Below are 22,421 nucleotides of genomic sequence, written 5' to 3' on the forward strand. Positions count from 1 at the left end.
GGTATTAACTGTTCTCGTTTTGTTAGGATGTCACACACAAGTCAGGACTTTTATTTCAGCCACATCGAGGTTAACATTCTAGTTTCCTTATTCCTGCATATCTGATAAGTTTCAGTCTAATTCAAGCATTTCAGTTGAGAAAAAGAATAGAATATGACCCTGACACCTTTTCTGGCTTCTGAGAGATCTTTGCATGTGCATCTTCCTCTCTTCGCAGGGGTTTCATATCTCTCGAAGACAAATCCTATGTACTGGAACCGTCTGTTGATCACTCTGACGGGACTCACTGGATCTACACAGCTGAACACCTCAATTTTGCTCCTGGCACCTGTGGCCATGATTTCAACATATCCTACGCCACTGAAAATGCAAACAGCAGTCCGTTCACAGCTTTCAGCACAAGGGTAAGGATTGGTAAACAGCTACAAGTAAACAGTCTATACAGACTGTAAGATTTGAAAGACAGTATCTTTTTTTCAAAATGTTGTACTTCTTTTCTCATTCTTTTTTAAGAGTTTTATGCTTTAATTTCTAGGTTAAGGGTAGAGAGATGACAAAAAACAAGGGCTGAGAGAGATGGCATGCGACAAATTGCATGCAAGTTGCAGCACCTTCAGCTTCAGGGCACCTTTTGTCTTTCTTTTTTTTTTTTTAAACAAATTACTCTGTCTTCCACTCTGTCTTCAACAGGTCAAATTGTTCACCTTCAGTGAGTATAATCAATAAACCCTTATTGTTATATGAAGGTTAGATTAGTTGGAGACTCCAAATTAGATGTATGTTTAGGAAGTGTTTGTGGTTATCTGTTTACGTGAGTCATCCCTGTAATACAATAAGTGGTATAGCGGATCAATAGAGATAGGTGAGATGTTCCTTTCCATCGGAGATCATTTCGTTGTGTGATGAAATTACTTCAACCTAGAGGATCCTGTGAGGTTGGTGTTTTTAACTATTAAAACACCTGAGTAACAGAAGGCTTTTAACATGCCTTTTCTTCTTGCTCAACCGAAAAATGTTTTTTGGACTATTTTTCTAGGATCACCTTTAGCTTCCCAAGATTTATTTCATTCCTCTTGCATTTGAAACTAATGCAGCCCATTGTTTCTCCTTTTCTTTGTGTTTGCCACTCAAATTACTGAGTTGGTGTTTTAATCACTCAGCCTGTGTTTGCATTCAGTACAAAAAAATATTGCTCACCATAACCCTCTTCAAAAAGATCATTCGCAATGTAGATATTGCTAAGTGGCCTGCAATGCATTTTAGGAGCTCCTACTTGTTGAATTATTCACTCATTCCTTCCATCTGATCTAACGGTGTCCATTAGAGATCTGGAGTGTATGAAGAGCTTGGGTTGATGAACGCCTGTGAAAGTACATTGGCTGTTAAGTGGCAACATTTACTCTGAAAGCTAGATCAGGCTGCGTGATAATACATCATGTCTTCAGCGGGATGCGTCCATCCAGAATTAAACAGATTGCTGTTTAGAAACCCCACCTATCCCACACCCACTCAGCCCTTTACTACCCCACCGAGCATAGGGATAAATCATAAGGGCCTTTGTCCAAGGGAGTCTCTGTCCTCAGAGGGAATAAGGGCTGAAAGATGATGACCGCTGATAAGTGGAAAACACAGACTCCAGTGATCTCTATCTGACTGGTGAAGGATGGCAGGAGCGGACGAACACGGCTGATTTATCAGGTCAATACAAAGAGGCACAGAGATAGGAGGTGTAAAAGATGAAACAGATGTACAAGGACCCAAAAGGAGGGTAAGCACACATATCATAATTGTGATGCAGCAAAAACGTTAGGGACTTTCCATTTTCCTGAAACTGGCTTTTATTTTTGCAATTGTTTAATCATTTCATTAAGGTTATATGGAGATTTAGTGTGTCAGGAAGCAGGCCAAGCATATGGCTGTGCTGGCTAAAACATCCAGCGCTTTCACATTGTTAGTTTTTATTTATTCATGCAGTAATAGGGGTTTTCTGGTGTTTTACTCTACAGTTTGGTTCCTGTTGATGATTATAGTGCTGGCTTAAATGGCAACCATTGTCTCTAGTATGAAGAGGGCTGCAAACAACCCAAATGAAGAAATCCGGCACAAAACAACACATTGCTGGAGCTCTGACTGACAGAAGCAAAGGGGGAAAAAGATAACAAAAGAAGGCAAAGGCTCATATTGATAATTAATACCAGGGTGAAAAACATGGTTTAATTCTCATGCATAAAAGGTTTTTTATGTACTTTAAAGGAAAATGAAAGAAAAACATCTCTACTAAGTGAAGACAGGTTCAGTTTATAAGGGTGGTGGTCAAACATGGTAATCCCACAAGTGATTAAAAAAAGATAGTGAAGGATATTTTCAAAAGTTAACACCAGAGGAGCAATAGATCCTGTTAGTGGCAAAGAGAATATGAAAAATATAGAATATAAAGTCTGTTTTGCTTGGTGGCATGTAAGCAAGCTCACCTCGGTATGTTCCACAGGGGAGTCGATGTGTGCTGCTGCTGCTTTGATAAGCCACAATGTGCCGTGCTGAGGGTCTAAAGATAAAGAGGCGTGTTGGCAGAGTAACCCTGGATGATGAGAGTCAGATGTGATAGAGGAGGGTAGAGAGATATGATGGCTAGTTGACAGGAAAGGCACATTAACAACATGAGTTCCTGCAAATATCTATCGCCACAAGGCTGTCCAAGATGTCCAGCCTGTGCAACACATGCGATGGCATGCTGAGAGTCTTGTCTTCCATGGTTGAAACAGAATATTGAAGCAGAATATTAGAGCAGAACATAGTATGTTGAGGGAAAGTTTCTAAAAAAGAAATCTGAAGTGAAAGAACTCATGACAATTGGATGCCAGCCTAAGCTAAATTGCAGAGTTTGTGCACGGAGGTTCATTTTTGATCTTTGGAGACAGTACTGTGGATGGTGAGGAGAATCTAATCACAAAGCTCCATTATTCAGTTTCCATCTTCATCCACACCTGAGCCAGCTCCATTTGCTAAATGAAGACTGTGAGAATTGAAAGCTCTGAGGCTTGCATGCTGGTCTTTGTTCCTAAATTTGTCGTCGCCATTTAAATTGTAAAACGGAACACTCTTCCTTCACCCTAACTCTCTGATATTGAGGCAGCAGTGGTGTGTAAAACATGAAGTTAAAGAAGTAGATGGAAAATATTTTGTGCTTGTTTTGTGCTTGAGTGTTATTGACGTTCAATCTAAATGAAAGACTCCCATTTCCCAGCTGCATTTTATAGAGACGATGAGAAAATGTGTAAATTCACAGCTATACCTCTAACTTATTGGATTCAATTCAAGAACACAGATGCACTTCACTAAGTTGATTTAACATAGTGTTCGTGTGTATATCTCCTCTCCAGTGGCCACCTAGACTCTTGGTAATCACTGTAGGGTGCATTTAGCGCACACTTGCCCATCCTGGCTTATCTATGGAGGAGGCAGATAAGACCAGAGAGAAGCCAGGCTGCCAGGCCAGCAAGGATAAAGAGGCTCAGGCTGAAAGCGGGCCATAGTGTGAAGGCAGACTACTTAGCCAGCAGGATAGTATAGGATCTATGTGTGTGTCAGTGGAAAAAACTGAGCTTGTGTGTGTGTGTGTGTGTGTGCAGGTGTGTGTGTGTGTGTGTGTGTGCAGGTGCGTGTGTGCAGGTGAGAGAGACCTAGCTTGTGGTATGGTGAACATGAGTCGAAAGTGAGTTGCTGCCCCCACACAGCGGGAGAGCAGCATCTGCTCCAAGGCCAGGGCCTGTATTTGTCTTTGTCTTGTTTGGAAGAGCCCCAAATCAATAATCTCCAATTCTCTCTCTTTTATTTTCATGGTTTTGCACTCCATTTTAAATGCTCTTGCTTACTATTTGTATATCAAAAGTAGCACTATTTATTTACTCTCTTTAGGAATTTTACTTTTAGCCACACTAGAAATATAGTTCAAGGGTTGGCAAGACTGAAACATCTCAACAACTAACAGTTGGATTGTCATGAAATTTTGCTCAAACGTTCATTTTCCCCAGAGTGTGAATACTTGGTTAGCCCCCAACTTTTCATCTTGTGCCACTTTTAGGTCACAATCTTAATTGTCCAGTGTCTCATCAGCCTCTGCTGTACTAATTAGCAAATGTTAGCATTCTAACACGCTAAACTAAGATTGTTAACCTGAGACGAAGGAGGAAATATGATACCTGCATCAGCATTATCATCACTATATTAGCACTGTCATTGTGAAGATATGAGTTATTTGTATTATCTAACATATAGAGTCACCTTTGACTTTGAGTGATCTTGAAATGCTCCATTTAAATGGCAGTGTTGGATTCACCATAACACCCTTCAGAAGAGGTTGGACTGTAATTTGATACAGCAAATAAGATTTGAAAACATTTTGAGTGTGTGAACAAGTCTGTTTCCATCTTGACATACACTCACTAGCCCATACTCCACTGTGTAAGTGTGCTGGTAGAGTCACTGTGAAGTTGTCAAATAAATCAATACTTATCATATCACATGCTCTTTGAATTTTGGAAAGAAAAGCAGGGGGTGCAACTGTTTTATATTGTGTACTGCCAACGGTGCGGGCAGCATTGTCCAAAAACTGTGATTTATTGGTTAATAAGCCGGCTCCTGTAGAGTGCTAGTGGAGGTCTGTATGACCTTAGCAGCTCTTACTGGGTCAGACGTGAAGTGAAGCTGATTGCTTTGTGCGGATTCTCCTGTGTGCTGCGTTTTCTGTAAAGTGTAGTTCAAGTGAAAAGCCATATTGAGTGGCCACCTGCTAAATTTAGGCTTGGGTAAGTGTGTTCTCTAATGCCCTTCGTCTTTGTTCCCTCCTCTTCCGTCTCCTCCTCCGCTATCCCTTCTCCCATTTATTACTCTGCCACTTTCCCCCCCTACCTTTACCCCATATCTTCTCTCCTTTACACCCACCTATTCCCCGTGCACTTTCTTTCACTCACCCCTTGCAGCATAGACGCCATGCCCAGACCACGACCAAGTATGTGGAGCTCATCATCGTGGCTGACAACAGAGAGGTAAGCGGAGGTTACAGGGGCCCAACCTCTTCACCCTCTGCTGTTGAATCCCACAGTAAAAGGGTCTCAGAGTTCACATGCTTAGCTGCTCCTCCATCCCCTTAAGACGTGGATAAGAGGGCTCGGCCGCTGCCCTTTTGTCGACTCTGATGTATCCACTTACTCATCTTTTTCACTGTCAAGCTCCAGCTACAACTTTCTCTATACATCATTTGTCCACTTGACTCACAAATGACACTGTACCCTTACGTGTGCTCTCTCAAATGTCAGACCTAAGATCTTAGAGAGGGCAAAGAGAAGAAAGTGGTGCTTTATGACAAGAGACATGTAGGTCAATGCCACGTGCTTTAGAGCAGGATATAAGACAGAGGGGTTGAGGTTATCTCTTTAGCCTTAGCTCCACTATGGAGCTCTTTGATGATAGCAACTGCTGCAGAAGCACCAGTGGAATTAACATGACAGTTATTGCAGCACAGCCCCCAGGACACCTTGTGAAGACATGTCTAGAACAAACACAATGTTAATATATCCCAAATAACGTCTTTGATAACAATAAACATTTAAGAGGATGGATCACTTGTTTTTCTCCTTACTCTACTTACTCTGTTTGCTGGTGGTGTTCAGTTTCAGAAGCAAGGCAAGGACATGGAGAAGGTCAAGCAGCGGCTGGCTGAGATCGCCAATTACGTGGACAAGGTAACAATCAAATCAACAGAGGGAATGTAGTATAGGAATGTGATTTATTAAAGGTCACATGGAGCCTGGTGAGAATTAACCGACCTGTGAGCAGAGGCTGATTGGATTATGAATGGGTGATGAATTCCATAGCTCGGCTGACAAATGTTGTGAAGAGGCCACTGTAATAAAACGTGCCGTGGGTGGCAGTTTAATAAAACAAAAGCAAAAGATGATTTATTCATAGAGAAAGTCATATGTTGATTAATGTTTAAGGGTTTGTTCAGAGCCTCTCCTCATTTTTAAGACTATTGTATAGCATTTGTGTTTAAATTAGTAATGTACAGTAACAGGTCATTAGCCCTTAACCTGAAACCACATCTCTCTCCCTACCTCCCCGTCCTCACCTCAACCTTCAGTTCTACAGGGCTCTGAATATCCGCGTGGCCCTGGTGGGCCTGGAGGTGTGGAGTGATGTGGACAAGTGCCCCATCACTCAAGACCCCTTCACTACCTTGCATGAGTTCCTAGACTGGAGAAAGGTCAAACTTCTGCCTCAGAAACCTCATGACAACGCTCAGCTAATCAGGTAGATCTGTTATTGTAGCATAGGTTACTAGTTGTGTCCTAAAATGCATATCACTGTTTGAAAAGTCTGATTTTATTTCCAAAATTATTGAGAGCACAAAATTAAGAGAAAATTACTTGGTGGTTTTGGGGTGCTCTTTGGGTTTTATTTATTCCAAGTAAAATTGAATATGATGTTTTGTACTATGACTGCTATTTCCTGTTATTTTGAACTACCCTCAAAGGTGCCCTGCAGTGTGGATCTTTCATAACCAGCATACGGGGTTCCATTTCACCAACACAAATTTAATTTCCTACCTCATAAAACATTTGCAAAACCTTTTGTGATTCAGTCTCAGCCATTTGTATGCTGTAAAAGCCCCATGAGATGTTAACAAAATGCTGACTGCTGACAAAATGCAGATAAAATACATAATACAAAATCTAAAAAATGTTTTATCTTGGATAAAAGTTTCACAAGTTTATAATCTAGTACGGAAGTAGATACGAGTTTACCTGTGAATATGGACAAAAAAATAAACATGATTTGAATGCTAATAAAATAATAATTATTAAACTTTGTCTTAAAATGATTAAATGTGCAAATTTCACTTGGCTTAGCTGTGCAATGCCAGCCTAACACTAGCATCCACTACACATTGGCAGTACAACCCACTGCAATCATCAAAATATTTCTCTACAGCGTCACTAACTCTCCTGGGGACATTTACTTTAACAGTTGGAGTGTAAAGCCATGCTTTATGTTGATATTTTCTCTCCCTTAGTGGGGTCTATTTCCAGGGCACCACTATTGGTATGGCACCCATCATGAGCATGTGCACAGCAGAGCAGTCGGGAGGAATTGTCATGGTATGTAAACTTATGTGCTGTAGACCGTACGCATGTTCAAATACCTTGAATACATCCTAAATCAAAGGAATACAAAAGAAACATTTGGCGTGTTCTTGGCTTCCAGACTTATTCTATCCTTTTATTCTTCCTCTTCCTGCGCTCCACTCTGCCTTGTTCTCCATCTCCCTTCTGCCTGACATAAAGCTCTCATATTTCTCCCCAGAGTCTCTTGCATAAGGCTTGAGCTTAGGATTCCACAGTTGATATTAACTTGTATTAACTTCACACCACACGCACACACCGTTGAGTCTTTTTCCAGGCATATGCATAGCACCCTATACGTGCTGATAAATCAGAGTGTGCATTGAATACATGAGTGGAAATCTTTGCTTCTTAATGAGGTGCAACAAATGAGTGGATTTAAGGGTAGCACATATCACAGCCTGAGTGAGAAGGTGGGGGCATGTCGTAAATGAACACTCATTACAGAACTGCAACCCTGTACTATGTGCACAAGTCATGCTTTTATTTTATACTCTATGTCTCTGAGTGGCTGTTTGTCTTGTGGCCGGGCTGGCTGGTGGTAAAGTTTACAGCTAGTCCCCAGATGGTTCTTCACTCTTGTGCTCCCAGATGGTCAAGTAGGGACTTAGTCATTATGATAGACCTCTACATACACACATTTATCAGGTCAGAGCCAAAAGAAATTAGTCTCCAACCGCAGACTCTTCTGCTGAGCAAATCACGGTGCTGTTGTCTCCCTTCGTTTACGAGTGCCTTTGAACTCATTAGCCAACTTCCCTTATGAGTCTCATTGTTATTTTTCTAGTCAGTTAAATCTTAAACATTCATTCTAAATCCATCTGGGATCTCCATTTACCAGCCCCGAATGTTACATTCATTTATTTGGTGTGGTGAAACAGAACACAGACGGTGCCCTCATGAACACTTCAGCCTCATCAGTTACTTTGGGTACCTGGGTTGTTCCAGGAAAGAGAATCAGAGGGTTTTTTTGCATGAATCTAGTGAATTGCGGCATGTGCTGACAGCTGATGACCGTTACTTTCAAAAGCCCCCAGCAGAGCAGTTCATCAGTATGAGCTAGATTTGCACGGCACTAATGAATAATGCATAGTGACGGGAGACTCTATAGGCAAGGTGCACTGATGCGCAGCTTGTGCATCCATGAAGAGCTGATAGCTGCTGCCTCTATATTATTTATCCAGCCTCTTCATGTGTTCATCTTTTGCACACCTTGTAGGAAACCACGGCACCTCTGCCAACAGCAGCTTTCACTCTGTGTCACTGGGGCTTGATCTTCACAGATCTTCACAGTGCATCCTCCATTCTGTTATCTTTGCCTGATTGGCTGTTCGATTTTCAAGCTGTACCGTGAGAGTTTTTCTTTGTCTTTCAATCCAGAGGAGTTTCATGTCTTTATTTGTGCAGATGAAGCAGCACATCTGGCTCTGTCAAAAATTTGCAGAGTAAGCTGAAGGTGACAGCCCACAGTCTGCTATTTTACTTCTCACTTCAGTGCCACAACATCAAGCAGAGGCAACGCTCTGATAAGCACAGATCCAGCAGCACTCTTTGTTTGATGTTGGCAGTATGCAATTACACTCACTTGTTTTGAGTAATGTTTCTCCAGTGGGTCCTGTGGGGAACAACAATTTGGCTAGCATTAATTTTTTTTTTTTTATTTGTTATTTTCCTCAGTCTCTAATCAGAAAAGTCTGTTTTTAATTAGCTATTGTTTGCTGCATCACAACTGTAAACTAAACAAATTTAATTATGGGACATGTCTTGCAGAAATACACTCGATAACTCAGAGTCATAAAGTAAAGAGGTTTTAGATTAAATGTGGGTGGGATGAAATGGTAAATTCATTTCTGCATCATTGATCTTTTTCGGTAGGACCATTCGGACAACCCCCTGGGTGCTGCGGTCACTCTGGCCCATGAGCTCGGACACAACTTTGGAATGAACCATGACACGCCAGAAAGGGGTTGTGGCTGCAGGGTGACAGTGGATCGTGGAGGCTGCATCATGACCCCCTCCACTGGGTGAGTCACAGCACCCATCTTGATAAGTAAGAGTTGATAGATCTTCATGATAGATGACTCCTTTTATTTCAGGTAGCGGGCCTCCATTAGCCCTAGGACATACGCTATCATTCACTGCTTTAGTATACTCCACTTTTCGTTCACCTTTGCAAACTCCCAAACCATCCAAAATGCATCAAACCATCATCAAGTCTGTGTAGCTCAAAAAAGCCCAGATTGTGATCAAATGTAAACATTATTCCACATGCTCTCCATTTGTAATTTATTGTCTGTCGAACAGTAAGCAAATAATGCCACTGAACTGTTGGGATTATGGCAGATTTAACAGCTGTGCTAACGCCTGAAGGCAATATGACTCATTCTGAATGGGAATCCAATGGTTCAGTGGCAGTGCATGGCTAAAACAGTTTTACTTATTGTGACACAATGTAGCTCAGCTCATGTAGACTAAAGAAATCAGTACAGAAAGTGTCTACTACACTTGTGAGCACACAATATGCTCGAGTGTTTGAGTGAGATATTGCAATTAATGCACTGTGCAAACAAAAAGCTAGTATATGCAACTGTACACATATTAAAACAGAGGTGTTGTTGTTGTTAAATAGTTGTTCACCATGGATTGAGGTGGCTAATCTTGTGGTAGGCTGAGCAGCGGGAAAGGGATGTTCTCGGTGGAAAGATTGGATATCAGTTCCAGCCGAAGGTCTAGTGGTCTGTGGGAGCCTCAGACTGATGTTTATGCTGGAAACATCCCTTTGTATTTGGTTTGGACCAAACCCATGAAAAACAAGGTAACACTATTCTTGATTATAGACTCATAAAACAACACAGCAGTAAGATGTAGATTTATATTTAACCCTGATTGAGGGTGTCCCTGGTCAAGGACCTTGTCCTAAATTTGGCAACAAGATTAACACAGAAAAAAGAGCAAGAAATGCTATTTTCTGTGCTCTTTCGCTCTCTCCGTTTCTTTCTTATTCACAACCGGTTAGAGTGATTCTATTCTTTGACAGACATGCAACTTTAATGTTCGAAAATCTCTCTTTGCAGCTCTAAATAAATAGTTAAATACCTCTGAAAACTGTCTATTATACAGTTTTATGATGGGGAAAACTTGCCACCTCTCCCGTAGAATGTCTGACTCCTATGTAGCAGTGACGAACCTCTCCAAATGTGAAAGAATGTAGTTTGTACCAAATATAGACTAGTAAAAAATAAAATAAAACATGTATATTTAGTTTTTTTGTCCTGCTCTCCACAAAGACTGTTCTTTTTTTCATTCCACCTGACAAAAGAAAGAGATGATCTAGTCCTTGGTTTCAAAAATAATCCGCTTTTCACCTCCTTTTTGCTCCATATAGCTGCTCTGCTATTTAATCCAGGATTAAAGAAGCATACATTTGAATAAGGATGTTTATGAACTCTGTATTCCCTCATTCTGTTTCCTCAGTTAATGCCAGGTCTGCACCAAATACTCTGCCTGAGGCAGTACTACATCTCCCATGGGTCTAGCTCAAGCCCCTCACAGTTGCATGTTTTAAAATGGCGTGTGGCCACACACATGGGTTCTGCTGCAATCACCTGAATGTTGTTCATCACCCGGCAGCAATAGTTATTTGTTTATGGCATTGAATGCCATGTTTTTCTAGGCAGGGAACCAGCTCTTTTCAAAGCACAATGTGATTATACAGAATGCCTCTTCACAAGGCCGGAACTCAGATGAGTTGGTACAAAAGCATCACAGATTACCAGCCCCTGCATTCTGTAATTGAAAGTACTTGCAAAACTTGTCTTCCCTCAAACAATGAGGAGTACGTTGTGTTTTGTTGTGGCTGATTTGATTGATCTTTTCATTTTGATCAAGCAGAGTACAGGGTGTTCTTTCATTGTTGTTGATATGTGCGTACAGATACCCATCAAGCTCTCCTGGCCTTGCTGTGGCTCCAGGAATTGAGCGGAGGACTTAATGAGATCCAGTTCGTCATTATTATAGTGGGGTGGGGTATATAAACTGCAAGCTGTCCCAGTGCCAGCTGCACATCTGTACAGACCACTGCTTGTTTCCTGCTCACATTGGTCACGGCCAATTGTCGCATCCCCCTCTCCATCCATCTCTCAAGCCTCCCATTAGCTCTTAATGAGAACAGGCTGGTGTCTCTCATCCTTTGAGATTCTAACTCCTTAAAACACACAAGAACACACACACACACACACACACAACAACTAAGCTGCTGCTGGTTACCTAATGGACAGGGGAAGATACATATAGCACAAATACTTGAGAGATCCATTTCTCTCAGACTAAAATAGGAACTCAACAGAGTTCTGTGCTAGGTCTACTTCCCTTGTGCTTCCCTATTGTGCCTGCTCTAGATTTGATGGTCTGATTTAAGATGTTTACTCTTGTTCTGACGCTCAGAACTGTTCTGATGCCCAGAACTGTTCTGACATCTTTACTCTTGTTCTGATGCTTAGTTCTTTCAACAACAAAGTGAGGAAAACAGGATAGGCGCCTGTTTTCAGCAAAAATTGACAAAAATATAAAGGGCATTCATCTTTGAATTTGTAATAAGAGTTTTGAAAACATTCATATTACCATATTTTCATATGAATGGTTCCAAGATTTGTACTAATTGCCAGTTTGGAGGCCCACTAAATTGTGCAACAAAATATGCAGATGATGCATAGTATGCAGATGACACTATCTTTTATGTATCTCAATCTCGAATCAAGAGTTCTTCAATTATCTATAAATTCATTGATTTTTTTTTCTATGATCTAGATCTATGATTTAATTTATAGAAAGTACTGTGCAAAAGTCTTGGTGTGAGCAAATGCTTGTAAGAATGTAAGAATGCTTTCAAAAATATAAAATTAATTGTTTAGTTTTATTGATTCACAAAATGCAAAATGAGTGAACATACAAATATATATAAATCAAATCAATATTTGGTGTGATCACCTTTGCCTTCAAAACAAAGTCAGGGATTTAGTAGGACTATAGTCAGGTGTATGATTAACCAATTATACCAAACAGGTGCTAATGATCATCAATTTTGAAACAGAAACAGCTTTGTAGGAGGCTTAAAACTGGATGAAGAACGCACAGTGGCAGGCCAAGGAAACAGATGCAGCAGATGAAATGCACATTATGCTTCGGAAGATTGGAAGATGTCCAGCAGTGCCATCAACTTAGAACTACCAGTGAGGCCCAGGTACACCCATCTAGTGTCTGGACCAGTGGTGGTCTTCATGAAAGAATTGCAGCCACAAAGCCAAACCTCTGACATGGAAACATGTCCAAGAGACTCAACTATGCATGAAAACGTAGGAATTGTGGTTTCGAAAAATGGCAACAGGTGCTCTGGACTGATTAGTCAAAATTTGAAATATTTGGCTGTCGCAGAAGGCAGTTTGTTCCCTGAAGGGCTGGAGAGCGGAACAATAATTAGTGTCTGCAGGCAACAGAGCATGGTGGAGGATCCTTGTAAGTTTGGGGCTGCATTTCTGCAAATGAAGTTGGGGATTTGGTCAGGATTAATAGTCAGCGCTGAGAAATACAGGCAGATACTTATCTATCATGCAACACCATCAGGGAGGCATATGCCTGGCCCCAAATTTACTCTGCAGCAGGACAATGACCCCAAACATACAGCCAATGTCATTAGGAACTATCCTTCAGCGTAAAGAAGAACAAGGAGTCCTGGAAGTGATGGTATGGCCCCCACAGAGCCCTCGTGTCAACATCATTGAGTCTGTCTTAGATTATGTGAAGAGACAGAAGAATGTGAGACAGCCGACATCCACAGAAGATGTGTGGTTAGTTCTCCAAGATGTTTGGAACAGCCTACCTGCCAAGTTCCCTCAAAAACTGTGTGCAAGTGTACTGAGAAGAATTGGTGCTGTTTTGAAGACAAAGGGAGGTCACACCAAAAAATTATTTGATTTAGATTTGCCTTTGTTCACTCACTTTGCTTTTTGTAAATTGATTTAAAAAAAAAAAAAAATTCAATTGTATATTTTTGAAAGCATTCTTACTTTACAGGATTTCTTCACACCTTCCTAAAACTTTTGCACAGTACTATATATTATACATACATGTTCCTATAAAAATTAATTTAGCCACTTTCCATCTCAGTCAGTCACACAACCTGAGGTGAACATTGCAGGATGCATTATTAAGACAGGGCTCATTCACTTATGGGTCAGGCCCTAATTAGGATGATGACTGCAACACAGGATCACCATCAGACAGAGATTGATATTTTCCCTTGTTATAAAATAATCAGGAATCACAGAAAGTCTTTTAGAGTCCAATGCATGCCATGGAAATGTGACCCGTGCCCCTCTGAAGAGCAGGAACTCTCTGGTACGCCTTGTTTAATTGGGTCCATAGGGAAATCAATGTTAAAATGCTCTTCAGTATCTACAATGTAGGCCAGACTGCCAGGCACCAAAGGCCACAACAGATCATATCACCTAATGTCATCACCTAAAGCTCAGGCTCTACATGCACAAAGGAAGCCATAAAATTAATATAAAATGTGTTGTGGAGTGAGTGGTTTTGAATTACTTAGGCAAGTATGAACTATTTGTCATAGTTAGGTTTTATTCACATTCAAACCAGAAGATCACGGTCTTCCAAAATGTAATGAAACTTTGATAACTAAATGAAGATAGGGTCACAATCGGCATTCTCACATTTCGTATTTTCTCTAAAAATGTTCTCAGGAATGGTGGAAAATGTTTTGGCTGAAGCGTCACTGGAAAGGCCAGCACATCTGATTCATAGCCTGATCAGAGTTTTATGGCTGAAAAGATGTGACATAAACTGGCTGTGCAGGATGTGCTGGATGAGTTTCCCGGCGTTCCCTGTGATTTGAACCACAAGGACAGACAGGGTAGGAGGAGAGAGCCCTGCCCAGCGAAATTTAGGTTAAAGGGCTCAGTGTATTTTAATGTGATACTTGGCCTTAAGAGTATTATAATTGCTGATGAAATTGGTTTGGATTTGCGATCACAGTCTGCAGGAAAATCATATATAAAAATAACCTTCATGTACTGGTAATGCAGCATTTTAACAAGAACTGTGTCATTTTTTCATTACTGAAGCCAGACTGTTCTGACTGTTCTGCTCCCAATAAATGTAGTAGAGCAACCTTTTGATCTCACGGAGATCTTTGCTTCATTTCTGCTTTCAATTTTAGTTTTTTGACCCTGTAAAACTTGTAAAATGTTTGTATTGCATGCTCACCACTCATCACTTTAATTACCCATATAATATATATACAATACTATATATATGTTAGTATAGTATAATATAGTAAAGGATAGTATAAAGTATGAAATACTGCAAATTTGTTGAGATAAAATAATTTTGCTGCATCTCTGGATCTCTGGCCCAAGAGATCTAGAGAAGCTGTCTTGAATTAAATTTTTATAAAACTGGAGGCTTTGAATCAGATTGACAAAGTAGATCAGACAAACAGCAGGTCAATTGAAAGTACAGAGAGAACAAAAGAAAGAGAGCCAATAGAAATATATGCAGCTGTAGTTGTGAGTTGTCAAAGATTCCATTTAATCCATTGTTTATGTCTTTTCTTATGACTAACTCTACTCAAAAATCTGGGTTACCTGTCACAGATCATCTACCCCCTTGTCAAAGTGTCAGGGCTGTGAGATGTTTGAAATCCTTCAGCTCTGTAGAATGATCTGTGTGGGGCAGATCATTTGGGCCTGTGATAGACCTGGGAATGATTCCTCATCGCCAGACCTCCCGCGGACCTATTAAAGCCTTGTTTGGCCAGTTCTGCAGCTTAGTCACAGTGATTGCTTTGTACACTCTATCAACCGTCAACTGAACTACTGCTGAATCCTAGAAGCCAGCTGTGAAAAGCTGACTGCAGGTTAGGGATGAACAAAAGAACACAGACCAGAGAAGAATGGGTCCCATAATGGAAGTAGAACACGATCAGGTGGAAAACAGTGCCGCAGTACAAGAAAAGTAAAGAGCAGTCTTAGAGACTAGGCAGAGGTGAACACAGCTCACCCCTTGTAAAGCCAGAACAGGATGAGAACAAGTCTGAAGGTCATAGAATTATACCGGGGCTTTGCTTTTGAGGTGGTGGCCCAGACTCTCGTGGGATGAGTGGTTGTCTTTAGTTTGCCATGAGTCCCAGATGTGCTCACCATGACTGGCCCCGGCACTGCTTTACTTGCCCAGGGGACTGCAGCTGCTAAATGCCATCCACTGTAATTCATGGGTACCTCTTCCTTTTTCACAGCCATTATTCGTCCTCCCACCCCCAGACCGTTGCAGAATAGACCAATTATTTCTGTATTGCCTCTCATAAAGAACAGCTGGATCCTGAGCTGCTCATGTATCTCAGAATTCCACAAACAAAAAAAAAAACAGGAATGTGTGTGTTTGTCAAGGATTGCATGGGCTGGTAACTGAAGAGCAGGGCTGAGTTCATGGAAATTGAATGAGTGTACCAAAAGAGGGGGTGCAATTTGAGCAAGCAATTTTGTCTCGGGCATGTGGGGTGAGTAGGAAATCAACAACAGCAGTTGCTAAGGAAGTGGCCTGCCTGTTGAACAGCAGCCTTGACAGCTGTTCATCATAGCAAGATCCCTTGAGATTCTCAGAGAGGAGGAGGGGAAATAGAGGGTACAATAATGGCTGTTACTATAGTTTTCCTGATTGCTTTTTCCTTTTGCTATTTCATTTAAATAGAAATCCACTCTGATCTTCTGCTTTTATCCAGACTTTCTAAAGATCTGCTTCGAGGTACCCCACTTTCACCTAGCACAACCTCAAGATCAGTTTCACATTAGAGAGCAGAAGGCTGTGTTTTTTTTTTTTTTGGGGGGGGGGGGGGGGGGGGGGTCCAGCAGCAGGAGCTGATGTAAGCCGCCTCCACACATGACGGAAATCAGAGGCAAGCTGAGAATGAGGTCATGTCAAAACATTCAAAGAGTGTCATGACATATTTAGAGCCGTATTAGATGTGAAACCCAATAAGAGAAAAACACAGTTTGAAAGAGTTGTCGACATTGAACTGCGCAGAAATGCCTCCTTCTCAGAAATGAAAAACCTCTGAGAGAAAGGGTCTGTTTTACAGCTTCTATGTCAATCCAACCAATGGGTCCGAGTTCAACACTAAGCCTTTTAAATGAAAGTAAATTGACAACTCCACCACATTTAAACACGTGTTCCTCTCATGTAAACACCTCAGTGAGCTGCATTGATCGCACTGCCAAGGTCTATTACATGACTTTGTAACCATTTGATGCAGCAGCAGCAGCTCAGGCTGTGTATGAATCGGTCCTCATGCACAAGCTCCTTTTGTATCGTAGGTATTGCCTATTGTGCTACAACCATGACATGTTTACTGTCCTTTCAACGCTGTCATTTTCCAGACCACAAACACGTCTCGAGCTAACTAGCCAATTTCCCTTGCTGTCATTTCAGAAAATACATTACGCACTGAATATATGGAATATGTTTGATTTACTCTGCAGGCAATTTGCTTATCTCAACTTTCCTTGCTGTCCTGAATTGTAAATTACTCTGAAACTGACACATTTTATATAACAAAAATTATTAAAATTAATGCACTAGGGCATCTAAATTGACCTGGGTCTCCCACACATTGTCTTATACCTGTACTCATCCGTGCGCACAAAGATAAGCACAGATAAAAGTGTGAATATTACATGCATATTCACCCATTGTGGCCTTGCTGAACTGAATTATATGGTGTGGGTGGAGGTATTAAAAACCTCATGGTGATTTTTTTTTTTTTTTTTATCAAAAGCCACATAGAGAACAAGATACAATCTGCACACATTCATGCACACTTCATACACACAGTGTGTGTAAGGCACTATATTATCACAGAAAAACTCAATAAAGCCACATGAGGTCTGTAACAAAGCTTTTGGCAGACAGAGCCCTGGGCTGTGTGCTATCCCCACGGAGCAGACCACCCTCTCTGTCCGCTTCAAAAACAATATTAAAAACACACCATCCCCTGTTCCTTCAAAATTTATGGGTGTTGCAAGTCTTGCGAAGGAAGCACTTTTTGAGTTCGAGCTTTTATGATCCCCTGTCTCATAAAATATATCTTATCAGATCTCCCTCTCTCTGGAGGGAAAAGTCACCGGGGCACTGTGCTGTTCACATGCTGATGGAGCTTTGGAGAGGTTGCTGAGCTCTAGTGGTTAATTGATTTTGCGATTTAGCAGCTATTAGTACTGATTACATCAGATTGAAGAGGACCTTTGCGGGGGATCTCGGTCATCTTCCCTCTTCTCTTTCCTGTGCCACTTACAAAGTATTTCTCTCTCTTGTAGATATCCGTTCCCCACAGTGTTCAGCAGCTGCAGCAAGAAGGACCTGACGGCCAGTTTTGAAAAAGGCGTTGGCATGTGTCTGTTCAACATGCCTGAGGTCAAGGTCCTCTATGGTGGGCAGAAATGTGGCAATGGCTACGTAGAGGAGGGAGAAGAGTGTGACTGTGGAGAACTTGAGGTGAGAATCCCATAGGTCATTGTAAACAAGGTGTCCTTATCTCTGGACGTCGTACAGTTCTAAAGACTTCTTGTGTCGTGCCCTTTCTGCTAAATCAGAAATCTCTTTCGAAGCTGTTACACGTAAATGATAACTAATTAGGATTCCCACATTTCAGAAATGAAATAAGCAGAAGCACTAGTGGGGGTTTAACTAGCTTTTCTGACAGAAGCATTCCACAAATCACCATTTAAAAACAAATACTTCACCTCGGTTTCAATGCTAACGGCACAGAGCTCTCGCAATGCTAACACAGTCTTCAGAAAATGAGCTTAGAGATATGAGTGTGAATTTATTCAATCTGTGCACAGAGGAGGTGTTAAGGAGGAGGGTTGTCTGATCGTAATGCAGTCCGCTGAGAGGAAACTTCGCTGACAGCTTCAGCCTGTCAACTAGTGAATTATTTAAATGAATCTGCATTGGCATGCACATGCATAATGGCGGCACATGTTGCTAACTGCTGCAACTGTAGGATGATAAAACAGTTTATCATGATGCACCTGACAATCAGCAGAGGCAGGCTGACAATAGCAGAATTATGAAATATGAAAGAGATATCTATTATGACTAGGAAGGGTGCTGTGAATTATATAATAGCCCACGAGAGAGAATTCCTTGTTGTCTTTTGCAATTTGTTTACACCTTTATGCCCAGCGAGTGTTTTTGTGAGCTGTTCAGGCATCAGACAGGGTCAGGCTGAAATCAGCCTTGTCCTTCAAAACAAAGAATTGTCATAAGCCCCGCAGGCCTGAGCCAGCAGCGATAATAAAGCTCTCCACAGAGTTGAGCGGCGTCATGCCAACCCAGGCCAGATCAGAGTGCTCAGACAGCACCTCTCTCCACCATTAAAAAGCCTCATTAAAAAGCCTGGGTCCTATTCCTCACAATCACAGGCTACTTCTTTTCAGCGTGACTCCTCCGCCTCCTTTGCCCCCAGGGACCATGGGAAAGGCCCTTAATGGTTTTCAGGCTGAAAGAAGTTCTGGAAGGCCCATCATGTCAGCTGTGTCCCCTGCCAGCTCCTTCCATCTACTTCCTCCTGACTCTTACTGTATTCGGCTGTACAGTCTGTTCAGACCGCGGCTTAATGGCAAAAGGGATAGGGCTAACCCCAGGGTCCAGTCAGTCTGCCTCTGTGTGAGATTATACATGCACAAGCAAACACACATGCACGTCTTATGCTGCACCTTGGTTGAATGCTAGCTTCCAGCCGCATCAGAAGACGGAGAGTTGCTGATTGGTGCGGGGCATGGCTCATGATAAAGGCCAACATGATAAAGATGGGCCTCCATGGCGATATGGGAAATGGTACAGGGATGGCGTTGTACAGAGGACCACTTCAAGAATGGCTTATTATCTTTATTTTAGGATGATACAATCTTTTTTGTTGTCATTATCTAAAATTGTTAATCCTATCGAGCATCTTTTATCATTCGATTATTAAGAAGAAACTTAGCATCAGGCTGGAAAACGGTGTTCAGCATTTCACTGTTGTTTTTTCTATCGAGTCTTAAAGGTCAGTGTCTTACTTAGTGACTTGTTTTTTATATTCGTTCAAAAGTATTGGTTCTTTTCCTTACCCCACTGGTAGTTCTTTGTTTGATACAAGCCAAATTATCTAGATTACTCAATATTTTGCTTGTTTGTGGAAGGTGATTATTTTCTCATCTACTCATTTTTCTATTTCCTTGGCCACCCAGCTGATGGTTCAAGGGGTCTTGATTGTCTTGTTAAATGGTGATATTGTTGTTTTGGAGAATTAGAAACTGCTGTTTCGCTTCTTCTGCCGGGTTTTTTAGTTGCTGTGTAACACAGTCCTGTAAGAGCTTCCTGTATCCCCTCTGATAACAAAGTCTGAGCGTTTGCTTTGGATTGAAATATGATCTCTTTGTGCTAAGTTAAATCTTCTTTACATTTGTTGTCCCTCACTTATGCTCTGTTCTTCTGCTTGCCTTGCCTTTTTCCTTTCTTTCCCATCTGAAGGAATGCATGAATCCCTGCTGCAATGCTACTACGTGCACCCTGAAGGGGGATGCTGTTTGTGCACACGGACAATGTTGCCAGGACTGCCAGGTACGATGTATTCTGATTAGCCAGCCGTGATGCATTTTTGCATAGGCATTTAGACATAAAGTCATGTCCATTGATTAACTTAAATCTTCAATCAGCACCTTTAACAAAATTTGGTATTTCTCCTAAGCTCTTTTCAGCTCACCTCATATTTGTGTTTGTCTTTGTCTTAATGACTGTTTCTTGCTGTCAACACTCGAGTGCAGCTGAAGCTTGCAGGCACGCCATGCCGTGAATCCAGTAACTCTTGTGATCTGCCCGAGTTCTGCACCGGTGCCAGCCCTCACTGCCCCTCCAACGTCTACCTGCATGACGGCCACGCCTGCCACAACGTGGACGGCTACTGTTATAACGGCATCTGCCAGACTCACGAGCAGCAATGTATCACACTGTGGGGCCAAGGTGTGTGGGAGACCTCCTAGCTGGCTGCCCGTGAATTGTTCAAGACTGGTCGCCAACTTCTTAATGTGTTTCATTGTGTTTTGTAGGAGCAAAGCCAGCTCCAGGCATTTGCTTCGAAAGGGTCAACTCAGCAGGAGATCCCTATGGCAACTGTGGCAAGGACTCTAAAGGCTCATTCGCCAAATGTGAAGCACAGTAAGACGTGACATTTCGATAGAAATCAATGAATGCATTACATCTTATGTTAGTTGTGGAATGCAGCCAATATACTGTAGTTGAGTTGTGTAAAGAAAATGTCCTTGGTCTGAACATTACTGAGCATTCACTGTCAGTGACTGGATTTGATGTGATTCCTGCTGAAACAGTCAGTTGATTCATCGATTAGTTAAGTCTTTAAAACAGCAAAAACACCACATTGGTTCCAGCCTCTAAAATGTGAGAATTTGCTGAATTCCCCTTGTTTTATATCCCTGCAAATTGCATGTCTTTGTGTATTTGTTGGCTAAAAGGAGCAATTTAAAGACCTCACATTGAGCTCTGGCATCCTGCAATGGGCTTTCTTCATAATTTTCTGACATTTATTAGACTAACTAGTTATCAAAAACTGACACATAAAAAATGGAAATAATAATTAGGCGTAACCCTTATTGGAGGTTACACTTGGTAGAATGCAGCAAGTTGCAAAATCTCTCAGGTTATGTTGTGAATACAACACAAACAAGCTGCCTATTCTGCAGTTTTCCTAATTGGACAGCAAGAGTGAGAGAAGAAATAATTGTATATACGCATTTGGAAAAACAGTGCCATGTTATTCACTTATCACATTGTTATTCTCTCTGTTGTTTGTTATATTTACAGGGATGCCAAATGTGGCAAAATCCAGTGTCAAGGAGGAGCTAACCGTCCAGTTATTGGTACCAATGCTGTCTCCATAGAAACCAACATCCCCTTACAGGAAGGGGGAAGGATACTGTGCCGAGGCACACATGTCTACCTGGGTGATGATATGCCCGACCCCGGCCTGGTTCTGATGGGCACCAAGTGTGCAGATGGAATGGTAAGAGCTGATGCCTGTGACGGTTAAATACAGCGCGTAGAGACGAATAACGCCAACATACAAAACAATCAATGTACAACTGGCTCATTAGCAGTGGTGGAAAGTAACAAAGTATATTTACCTAAGTATTGTTCCTGAGTGCAAACTTCAGGTGCTTATAATAATTTTGCCACTTTATATTTAAAGTGAAGTATTTTCATTTTTACTCCACTACATTCATCTGACGGCTACAACTCTTGTTATGGACTTGTTATGGTACCAAACAGTATAAAAAGAATGCTAATTTTGTCTGAAACAACAAGTAACAGGAGTATTTTTTAAATTGTTGTATTAAAGGACAGGCTCACATTATTTCAAGTCTACCTTAACAACACTCACCTGCTCATTCTGTATGCACATTGAAAGACTTTTTTTTTATCGGTTGCTGTCGTCATTTGTTCTCTAAATACTGGCCATGAAATCTTTCCCTTGAGAACTTACTTTTTCATGCAAATTTCAAATCAAAGTTAGTCCAAAGTTTAAAAAAAGTAATCCCTCTTAGTGGTACTCTTCCCTCCACACAAAGAGGGATTTTTTTTACCTTTGACTAACTCAGACTGCTTAAGCCTCATATCGCTTTGGCTGAACTTTAGAATGCATTTTTCCACAGACTGGGGACTGCAGATTTTGTCTCCTACCCAGCTATCTGTAAGACTGTGTGAAAACACAATATAAGTATATTGCCCACATTCTGGGATATAAGAGTGGAAAAAGTGATATGGTGTGCCACACTATGACTAAGAAGTTCTTCAGGGTGTGTCCTCTTGTCATTTTCAGACTCCCACAACCCCAGACACTTAATTGACTCGCCATTATTCAGTCTATTTGGCATCTTCCAGTGCTCATCAATTCAGCCATTGGTCACTTCAATGAAACACTTACTCAGTTTAGTCTAATTTACTTCTCTGTGAGCCTCCACCCTAAAAGAGGATCCAGACCTCATCTGTCAGGGTATCTGGCATTACTCTCTGTGCCCAGTGTTGCCAAGTTCATCTTCACATTCAGCCTGGATATATTTGGGTGTGGTTCCTTTAAGGAGCCCACAGTCCACATCCTATGACTTTTAAAAAGCA

General features: G+C 41.4%; 1 protein-coding gene across 1 annotated transcript in view; it reads left to right on the forward strand.

Moving 5' to 3' along the window:
- Nucleotides 1–22,421, forward strand: part of LOC139219793 (disintegrin and metalloproteinase domain-containing protein 12-like) — a 68,592-nt gene that overhangs the window by 39,774 nt on the left and 6,397 nt on the right. Inside the window, exons 6-16 of the mRNA XM_070851758.1 lie at nt 218–404; nt 4,980–5,045; nt 5,670–5,741; nt 6,140–6,309; nt 7,073–7,157; nt 9,057–9,205; nt 17,564–17,741; nt 19,764–19,853; nt 20,057–20,252; nt 20,339–20,447; nt 21,111–21,309. Of these exons, the coding sequence (XP_070707859.1) occupies nt 218–404; nt 4,980–5,045; nt 5,670–5,741; nt 6,140–6,309; nt 7,073–7,157; nt 9,057–9,205; nt 17,564–17,741; nt 19,764–19,853; nt 20,057–20,252; nt 20,339–20,447; nt 21,111–21,309 (1,501 nt within the window). The remainder of the gene's footprint in view (nt 1–217; nt 405–4,979; nt 5,046–5,669; nt 5,742–6,139; nt 6,310–7,072; nt 7,158–9,056; nt 9,206–17,563; nt 17,742–19,763; nt 19,854–20,056; nt 20,253–20,338; nt 20,448–21,110; nt 21,310–22,421) is intronic.

The sequence above is a fragment of the Pempheris klunzingeri genome, chromosome 20 (assembly GCF_042242105.1).
Source record: "Pempheris klunzingeri isolate RE-2024b chromosome 20, fPemKlu1.hap1, whole genome shotgun sequence".
In the NCBI taxonomy this organism is placed as follows: Eukaryota; Metazoa; Chordata; class Actinopteri; order Acropomatiformes; family Pempheridae; genus Pempheris; species Pempheris klunzingeri.